Genomic DNA, 10,240 nt, shown 5'->3' with positions numbered 1-10,240 from the left:
AGTTTTAACACTGAAGAATTTGCTATGGTGAGCCCAAACGATATAATATAGAAAAGAGTCTAGAAAAAAGGCGTGGGTGTTAAATAAATTGACTTCCTCTTGCTCAGAAAATGCCAGAGTACTGTAAAGGTCCTTAATGTGACTGGCACAGCCCTTCATAAGTAGTGCCAGTCCTGGCCAAGCCAGATTTCTTATGTGTCTGAAAACAAAAAATGTGAGCTGTCAATGCCCGCCGAAAATGGGTTCTGACTCACTTCCTCTCTTTGCCAGGATAGGTTTGTTTTTTTTCACTGTTTTTGCAAACAGGGCATACCAGGTAAAAAAATATTTTGTAGGAAAGTTATTTTAGAAAACCCATCACATGACAGCAAGTATAGCCAGCGAAGCTCTTCTCTTTGTGGTTAGTTTTGTTTTGTTCTGTTTTTTTGATACCTTTTACCCCAAAGGAAAAGAGCCGGCGGTGTCCTGTTACTTATTTTTATCCATGACATTCAGCACCTCATCTAGAAATGAGGGCCCAAGATCGAGCTGCAGGGAGAGGAGGGAACCCGTGAGATCAGAGAGGGACTCCTCTGATTTAGTCTTTTCCTTGACGAGCTCGCACGGGGCGGAATGGTCAAACATGTCCTCTGCCGCCCAGTCGGGATACTGTTCGGAGAGGCTGGAGGAGTGGCTGCCCCTGCCCTGGCTGGACTGGGATGCGGACCCGCTGGACCCCCATGAGACGTCCCCCTGGTGGACCGTCCCATTCTCCAACAGGCTGCTTTCCTCCGGAGCCTTCTCCTCCATGACCGGCTCACAGCTAAGCCGGGGCAGCTTTCCCGGCCCTAAGGACTCCTGTTTGGAACTGAATGTCACCGGTGACAACAAGGGCAACATGAGTGCTTGGGACCCTCCAATCGTTGGGAGGGAGATGGCGTTTTTGAGCACCGGGGAGGGCGTTTCTGTGAACATGGAGTCGGAGGTACTGTTGGCCCGGAAGAACTCGTTATGCCCGGGGAACTGGCCCATGCGCGCTTTCTCCTGGTTTCCAGGTAGAAGCTCATAGTTGCCTTGAAGAAAGGATATGTCTCCAAAGACGTCGTGCTGGCCCTCTTTGCCAATGTGAATGGTGTGGCGGAAGTCTCCAAGGGGAGGGCTGATCATATCTGGAGACAAGATGTCCCTCAGTTTAAATTTCTTTCCTTTCTTGTTATTGGCAGCTTTCAGGTAAATTGGGGTCTTGGCTGGCATTTTGGAGTTTGAGGATGTCGATTTTGCAAAAGGGAAAAAGGGCGACTTTCTTCACAGACGTTATATGTTTCCCAATAACCTTTTTGATAGGAACTGTCACATCATTTTTCTCAAGTAGCTTCAGAAGTGGCTCTGAAACAAGATGGAGGTCTAAGAGGCCTTCCTGGACTTACAGCCAAGCAGGGCTTTCTGGAGAGCCGGTTACATCCGCCAGTCCCTTCCACAGCATGGAGAAACCTGGAAGAGAAACCAAAGCAGGTTATAATTAGCTGACCCTTCAGGGATCACTTGGGCCTGACTTTTTCACTTTCCCACTTTTTCAAGAGCCTGTAAATAATGGCAGGACCAGTTCCCATCTGAAGCCAAACTTTATTTTGTTTCTCTCCATTAAGCAGGATAAAAACTTTGATCTTAACAAGGGTCCACTAATCTTAGTCTTACTTCAGGGGAAAAAAGAAAAAAGGGAGAGAAAGAGAGATTAAAAAACCCAAACGTATGACATCAGCACTTTTTAAACATGGTCATGGACACAATTTTCTGGATATGTCTGAGATTTTAGTCCTTTTCCTCTGTTATAAGAACTGCTCTCAGCACATGAGCAGAGTGATTTCAGCTCCTTAGACACAACTGAATTTGTTTTAAACTATATTTTCTCTCTTGCTTTGGTGTTCACACTAGCAAAGCGAAGAATATTTTGTTGTTGATTGACTTCTTTATGTAAATAAAAATGCAATACAATGAAGTCCTATAAGGAAAGGAACTGGAAATATCATTTACTAAGTGACAGTGAAGCTAGTGTCCAACAAAATCTCAGTGAAAATGCATTCTTACAGTTGAGAAAACTGAGATTCGGAAGTCAAAAAAAAAGGAACACCCTTTCTCAGTAACATAAAGCCATTATGGAAGTTGGAACTGGAATCAAGTTGTGGCAGAGAACGGGGCTGTCAAAAATTTCAGGATTTTAACCTAAATGGGAAAAGAATTTGAAAAAGAATAGATACATATATATGTATAACTGAATCACTTTGCTGTACACCTGAAACTAACACAACACTGTTAATCAACTATATGCCAATATAAAAAAAAAAGATTGTGAAAAGCAAAAAATAAAATTCAGGATTTGGCGACATTCTGAAATGGAAGGAAAAGAACAAAACTGCTTCTTTTTCAAAGAAAAAAGTGTGATCATACATTATAGGTTGGGTCTTCACTTGAGAATACTTTTGAAACATTTGCTGATAAGCTTGTATCCTTTCCCTGTGGTAGGCAGGGTTCCAAGTAAGTGGCCGCCTGGTGTTAATGCCTTTGTGGGTGGAACCTGCGAGTTGCTTCTAAGCAAGGTGATGAGATGTCACAGCCCTGATTAGGTTACATTATAAAAGATTCCGTCTTAGCAGACTGGAGGGAGGCTCCCTTTACTGGTTTTGAAAAAGTAAGCCACTGAGAGAGGGCATATGGAAATGAATTCTGCCAGCAACCTGGGGGAACCTGGAAGTGGATCTTTTCCCAGTTGAGCCTCCGATGAGACCATAACTCTGACACCTAGTTTACAGCCTGATGAGACTATGCATCTAAGCCCTGCCTGGACCTCTGACCTGCAGACACTGTGAGACAACACAGGTAGGGCTGTAAGCCACTACGTTTGTAATTTGTTACCCGAATAGAAAGCTAACACACTCTCCCTGCACATGCTATATGACACAGTTAGAAGTGATGGGCTACAAGAAGGTTTGGGGTTCTCGTCTTACAGATGAGAACCTCTTCATCTCTTGAAAATAATCCTCCAACTCTTCAGTCACATCAGCTGACATGGAGAAGCTAAAACCTTCGCCACTGTGGGAATTCCTAAAATGGCTCTGCTGTGACCTCTCCCATTGGGCTCTCCTCGCCCTGGCTGCAGAGCAAATAAATAAGTAAATACTCCGAGGGCTGGGTTAGATGGTGGCTTGAGAGCCACATTTGCTTTGTAGCAGCTGGAGGCTGTCTACATCTGCCCCATATTTCTTTCCTTTCAGCAAGAGTTTTAAATTCATTTGCCTGTGGCAGATGGCGAGGACTCTGCTCCAGCCAGGTAACAAGTAGCTCTGTTTGGGAAGTGGCAGGCACCCAGGCCTGAGGAGGCAGAGAAGGATGAGCTGGAGAGACCACCCTACCCTGGCTCTGGGAGTGGGGAGGAGGCCAAGGTGGCATGAGGGTTTGCACCCAGAGCAGGCTACCCTGGAAGTTGCCAGGTAAGACCACACACTCCCCGGGGGTGCCTGGTGGGTCAGCCTCCCCACTTCAGATTAGGAAGGCACAGAGATACCATGTTACTAAAAGAGACACTTGATACCAAGTGAGTAGATGGGGAACCATAGCATGGGAAGACATGCTTGTGAGTCTGACATTCTCATATTTTTAACTCTAATTTGGGTCTTGTAATAGTAACAGAAGTGGAAGCCCTGGGTCTTCGTGCTAAAACATCAATGTCCTTCCCCTCTAAGTGCACAACAGCCCAGGGCCCCTGCCACCCAGGGTGCCTGGTGTCGCCTCCCTGCCCCTCTAGGCACAGTTTGATGACCACCTGCAGAAGCAGCTAGGGCGCTGGGCCTGCAGAAGGTGGGGGGCAGCCCCGAGGAACAGCTGCCCACTGGAGCCGTGTCCTCAGCGCACAAGGCCAGGAGGGCAGCTGCCATGGAAAGATACAGTGTGTCCACTGCAACTCCAAGGCATGTGAGGGCTGCATGTGGTCAGCTGGTGGAGCCAGGGTTATGCAAGGCCAGAACCAAGGCATGGCATTCATTTCAGATTCTTTAGAAAAACAAAAATAGCATGAAGATGCAGCCAGAGTGCTTCTGTGCTCCTCTGACTGGATCACTCACATTCACCCTTTACCTGTACAGCGACTGGGGATATTGGGGAGCAAAAGTGAAGAGAAAAGGTAGAGGGTGTGCCTGCTACACTTGGAAGGCCCAGTCCTCAGTCCCTGCCTGGCCACAGCCATGGCCACGGGCCCTGCAGGCCCCTCAGCAGAGGCTTGCTCGACCTGGCAGAAGCTGGGTTTTATGTCAGTGGAGTGGATGCAAAGGTGGGAGACAAGCAACAAAAAAACAAAGAAAAAAGTAAGAAAAGGGTTGGTGAGCAGAGGCTAGATAAGCTGCAGGCAGTAGATTCTCAGGAGTGGGAAAAGAAAGGAGATACCTTAAAAGGCATTTTTCTTTCTTTCTACAAATATTTACATAGTATTTACTGCATGACAGGGATGGAGGCTTCTAGGACTTTGGAAACAATTATTTGTATTGAATTTCTATTTTGTGCCAGGGCTAAGAGCCCTCCAATTCATTGGAAGTTTAAGGAAAAAAACAAAACGGGAATTTGGTGCAAAAATGTCAGTTTTACAACTTTAGACAAGTTGATGTTTGTGATACGGTGCTGGGGAAATATCTGAGAGCTCTGACCCATCCATCTATCTTATCTGTTATCTTTCCTCCTCCAGCTCAGGGGCAACCATGCTTGATCCTGGGAGAGACAATCCAATACCCTGACTGCGTCCTCCCCTCCTTTCTGCTTTCTGAATGTTCTGGGCTCCTTGGCTTATCAGTCAGTGGACAGCCATGCCCCAGGCTGACTGTTCAACAACTTCTCTGCTGTTGCTAAAGCAGGAAACTGCAGGGCGGTTTCTTCACTGGGAACAAAGTGCCTGGTGCTGGAGAGGGTATGTGTGCATCTCCTGGGAACCACCAACATGTCATATGACAAGAAATATTTATTGAGAACGTCTCTATGTGCTAGGCACTGTTCCAACCTTCGGTGTGTTCTAGCTCACTCACAAGAACCCATGTTAACGCCCCCATTTAACTGACGAAGCATCGAGGCACAGGCTTTGCCAAGGCCGCACGGCTACTAGGCACTAAGCCAAGTGGCTGGGCATGGGCTCCAGACATTGGGGCCTCGCCATTTAAGGAGCACACTCCCCGGGAAGTCAGTCAGCTCCCAAATGATGAAGGGGGTTCCTTCCAAAGCCTCTTTAAGATACAAATATGTGATAACACGGTGGGCTGATAAGGGTGGGGAAGCATGCACAGGTCCAACCTCAGTGGAAGGCAGTATCTATGAAAACTACAAATCACATTCCTTAGGCCCCAGAATTCCACTTACAGAGATTTATCCAATTTACGTATATGGGAAATAAGGAAATAACAAATATACAGTGTTGTCAGTCCAGCATAGTTTATAACAGCCAAGAGTTGGAAACAACTGAGAATTCCCTGGTGGTCCAGTGGTTAGGACATGGAGCTTTCACTGCTGGGGGCCCGGGTTCAATCCCTGGTCGGGGAACTAAGATTCCACAAGCTACGCGGTGCGGCCAAAAAAAAAAAAAGAAACAACCTAACTGTCCACCTTTAGAGGACTGGTTATACAAATTAAGGTGCATCTGTACAAATGAATATTACACAGGCCTAGAAAAGGATGAAGCAGCTATCTTTATATGCTGATGTAGAAAGAGCTTCAAAGACATATATCTTCAAAGGAAATAAAAGAGAGGTGCAAAAGTGTGTAGATAACATCTGTACTGGCTTGTATGTAGATAAATTTTCTCTGGAAGCATAAGCAGGAAGTAATGGTGAGGTGCCCATGGGGAGAGGAAGTAGATGGAAGGGGATAAGGGTGGAAGAGAAACTTTTCACTGTACATCCTTTCATGATTTTGGATTTCTGAACCACGTGAATGAATTAGCTATTTAAAAAAAATAAGTACGAGGGTTGTTTCGGGCTCAGATTGCACTTTCCTGCAGAGACAATTTTATACGTAGGTCCTAAAAAGTCTACCGAATCCATGAGTCACTGATCATAATGCAAACAATATTATGGGAAAGTGGGTTCAAAAGCCAAAATCTTAAGGTGGAAGGCCTCACGAGAGGGCTGAGCCTCATCTCACCTGAGCTTGTCAAAGGGACAGATCATTCCTTTCTGTGGTGATCAGGCCTTCACCAAAGAGGCTCCACCAGTCTGTATTTGTAGGATGGAAAAGGTCTCAGAAGAGAAGGTTTTTCGTCAGAAGGAAATGAGAAGAGGGAAGAGACTCAGGATGCTGGGGAAAGTGTGGGTGGCAGGGTACCCATGTGGAGGGAAGCACAGGCAGGTGGAGGTACTGGGGCTCAGGGGTGTAGCTCCTTCTCTGAGAGGTGGCGGTGATGCAGACGAGCAGCATTTTATGATGGAAGGGTCCTAAAGGCCACAGCACGAAAGCCCGTCCCTCCTCACCATTTTCTGAAAAGGAGACTTGGGCTCCTGGAGGCTGCTGGTGGCTGACCCACGTGGTAGCAGACAGAGCAAGGGATGAATCAGAGGGAGAGCCTGAGTCAGGTGGACACCCAGGAGGAGGAAGGGGGAGAAGAAGACAGGAAGAGCTAAACCAAAAGGGCTTACAGGCCTGACTAGAACTGGAGAGCCAGCCCTCCTGGGTGTTCCATGATCCAAATGAAGAGCATTGCCAGCCTTTGCATATCGGTCAGGACTCCACCACCATCAATGACTCTCCACACTTGGGACTCTCCTGCTCTCCAGCTTTCCTACATTGCCATCATTCCTCTACTCCCACCGTCTTGGAAAGAGAGGAAGGAAGAAGGGGAGGAAGGGATGGAGGACTGGAGGGAGAAAGGAAAGAAAGAAAGAGACAAACCATCCTATGTGTAGACCTTTCTCAAAACCCTGCCCTTGACCCTGAAATCTGAACTCTCCAAGGTTGCTGATCCCGTTCTCCAGAAGTTCTTAGATCAGTTTGCTCCTCTTCCCCCGCTTAGATGACATTTGACGTAATATTCATCTTGGAAATTATAGATTCCTCTGAAAACAAAGGTTCCAGCTCCTGGGCACCGGAGAGGAGAGACTGGCCAGCAAAAGGGTTCAACTCCCCAGTCAGTCACCTGTCACCGTCTATCAAGGTTAGAGAGGATGTCCGGCAGATGTGTGGGCGAGAAGTCCAGCTGCAAAGGCACAGACCCCCCCACTCACAGGAACTTGTGAGAAGCTCAAGGGTTCCAAGACACAAAAGGACTCAGGAGGAAGTTGAAGGCATGGTTTTGATAAGAAAGGCAGTGTCAGGTGGTCATTCCTGTACCAGGCTAGACAATTCCAGTTTCTTACATGTGACTGATTTAAGCATAAGTGACAGTGTTAACAAGAGAAATCAACACAGCAATAATAATTCAATGAAGAAAAAAAGTGAAGTGGCCACCCTTCCCTTCATTTCCTTATCATCCTTTTGGTAAAGAGAATGATGCTGAAAAGACCAAAACAGGGCAGCAGCCAGGAGGTGGGAGAGAAAAGCAAAGGGTTATGAAAAAGTCACACACTGAAAAATCAGTCCCTGGATGACCAGAGTTGACAGTACTGGCAATTCACAGGGCTCTGAAAAGAACAAAGGGGTTGAGATTTTTAAAAATTCCATTTATTTTAAGAAAGGAATGTTTGGTTGGTCTACTAATTGTTTTTAGATTAATTCTTAGGGGACAGAGAGGGTAAAAAAGTTCTTGCATCCTGCACAATAGGTTGCAATGTTAATCTAAAGCACGCATGCATAAAATCAGGGCAGGTGGGGGGGCGGCATGTGTGCGTGTGGCTGTCCTGGGGGACCTGTGGGCCTTTTCCTTTCTTCAACTTGCAGGAAGTGAGTCTGCACTGGACTTCCCCTTTCTTGGTTAGTTGTCACATCCTTCCAAGACCCCCTAACTTCCTATCACTTTTCGCTTTGTCTCAGCGTTGAATCAGCACGCCCTTCTTCCTAGCACCCAGATGCAGCACCGCTGCACCATCTGGGCCCCAAGCAAAAATACTTGGTTATTCCTCCTTTGTGCCTGAGGCAACAGTCCCAGGGAAGGATGGTAGCGTGGCCAAGAACCCGCCACCCCTTACACCCACAGCCATCTCTGGGGTATTGCTCTCCGTTGCCAACATAGGGGAGATAATTCCACTGCGATGAGCCCTGGAAAAGTGTATTTCACCCTGGGCTTCACACTTTAAAGGGATAAAGGTGACCTGGAACATGTTCCTGCAGGTTCCCAGGAGTCCAACAGGGAGACAAAGGGACTCCGTCAGGACACGTGAGAAAGTGAGGCGGAGCAGCTTAAAGAAAACTCAAATACTGAGGGAAAATGAATCTTTAGGGATCTGAAGGATTCACTGAACTGCAATGGAAAAGGGATTAACTTGTTCAGTACGAGAGGCCCTAGGGCTACAAAAGCAGAAGCTACAGGGAAACAGCTTTTGGATCCTCTAAGGGAGAACCCAGGGTTCTGGCAAGATGGAATGGGTTGCTGTGGGAAGGGGGCAGTGTACCGGGCATGCACGGAGGATGTCACCGGGCAGCGGCCTTTGCCTCTGAGCGTCTGAGATGTGCACAGTGGGTGGGGTCTCGTCCCTATTCATTTTGAGTCTCCCACAGGGGAAAACTATCACTGCTGATTTCCTTATGGCTCCACATCACACTCACCCATAAAAAACACAGACTTTTCCTAGAAGACTTTCCATTTGAAGACAGCAGTTATTACTAATATAGGGATGACCAGACAACCTTCTGTATGAGAAATACTAAAATATTATGACGATGAGGGCACTCATGCCAATCCTTTTGCAAACCTCTGTAGGAGTGCATCTCTAGATCAAAGTATTTTAAAATTCAAGGAAAAAAAAATCATACTACTAGAGATTCAACACTGAACTTATATGAAAATCTAAGACAGAAATAAATGTAACCAGAGAATACCCTGGTAAATGGCATCCTGAAGGGATGCTTTTCATATTTTTAGTCTGTTTTACTCCACCCACAAGAAGATAAAAAGATGCCTTTTCTATTTTTAGATTCTTATCCTCTCCCCATATTATCTGAACTGAGGACATAGCTATATGCTGCAAGGCTATAAAACGCCATTAGCTTAGTTCCCAGCCGCCTGGCTGTCATGCAAATGAACTTATAGCCAGACTGAGCAGACTATTTTATAGACCCACTCAGAAAGTCTATGCTACATCTCAACCCTCAATTATTTATAAAGGGACTTCTCATTTATGATTCAGCTACAGCTTGTATTTATTTTTCTTTTACAACCCTGATTATATAGAGACCCACAAATACCATATGGGAGACTCACTGCTAATGTGCATACACTCCTCACATTTATAGGAACTAATTGTACTGTTTGAAAGGGTTTTTAGAAGCAAAATTGGAAGACAGAACATCCACCTCAAAGTACCAACCCTGCACTTTTGAAGAGAGGCCATTTCGACCTTTCTCCCTATTAAAATGAGTTATTGAGGAGGACTCAAGACGGATGTGGAGCCCTGGCAGTTATAACGAGGCAGGAGAAGGGCCTGGTTCATTTACCATGACGAGTTTTACAAGGGACTCAGCCTCAGGGCTGGGCCAAAGGACCAAGGCAGAGGCTCTAGCTGGTGGATATGAATCAAATAAGACCATTCCTGTGAACTGCTCCCATGCTTCTAGAACTAATGGATCTGACTTGGTTTGTGAAGCTGCAAGGACAATATCAATATAGGATGAGAATCTCACCCTGAAGTTGTCAGCAACATTCAGCCAGGAATTAGCTCAAATCTGAAAACTCAGCTCAAATCCAATAACTTGTAAAGTTGCTTAGCTGCTCACCAAAAAAATAAAAAGAAGAAAACCCCTAATATTTAAGTCAGTAATTATTCTATGAAAACTCCAGCTATGGCAATAGGAATATCAAATGATCCAAACAGGTTTGACAGGTGTCCAGAAATTCAGACTATGGTCACTTGACTCATACTACATATGGTATGGTGTTCTTCGTCCTTTGTCTTCAGAGCACATCTAATGTAGGTCTCTTGACTACTCTTCCTTCCCTAACAGGATGAAGGGACAGATAGGGATTTCCATGCCGTCCTCCCATCCTGCTAGGGCCCTTGACAATCGTCCACACTCGTTGCAGGGGCTCCTCTGTCACACCAACACTGGGTATGTTTGGAACCTGGCAGTGGCCAGTGCATTCTCT

The 10,240-nt window shown here is 46.1% G+C and overlaps 1 protein-coding gene across 1 annotated transcript; it reads right to left on the bottom strand.

Annotated features, from left to right (window-relative positions):
• Positions 1 to 468: 468 nt before the first annotated feature.
• Positions 469 to 1,233, bottom strand: CDC42EP3 (CDC42 effector protein 3; the record flags this gene model as incomplete). Its single annotated transcript, XM_079720787.1, has 1 exon — positions 469 to 1,233. One exon carries the CDS (start codon positions 1,231 to 1,233, stop codon positions 469 to 471), a length of 765 nt encoding a protein of 254 aa, XP_079576913.1.
• Positions 1,234 to 10,240: the final 9,007 nt, after the last annotated feature.

This window comes from Hyperoodon ampullatus (assembly GCF_949752795.1).
Source record: "Hyperoodon ampullatus genome assembly, chromosome: 15".
Lineage (NCBI taxonomy): Eukaryota > Metazoa > Chordata > Mammalia > Artiodactyla > Ziphiidae > Hyperoodon > Hyperoodon ampullatus.
The sequence above is the reverse complement of the archived record's forward strand: the minus strand, read 5'-3'. Positions and strand labels throughout refer to the sequence as shown.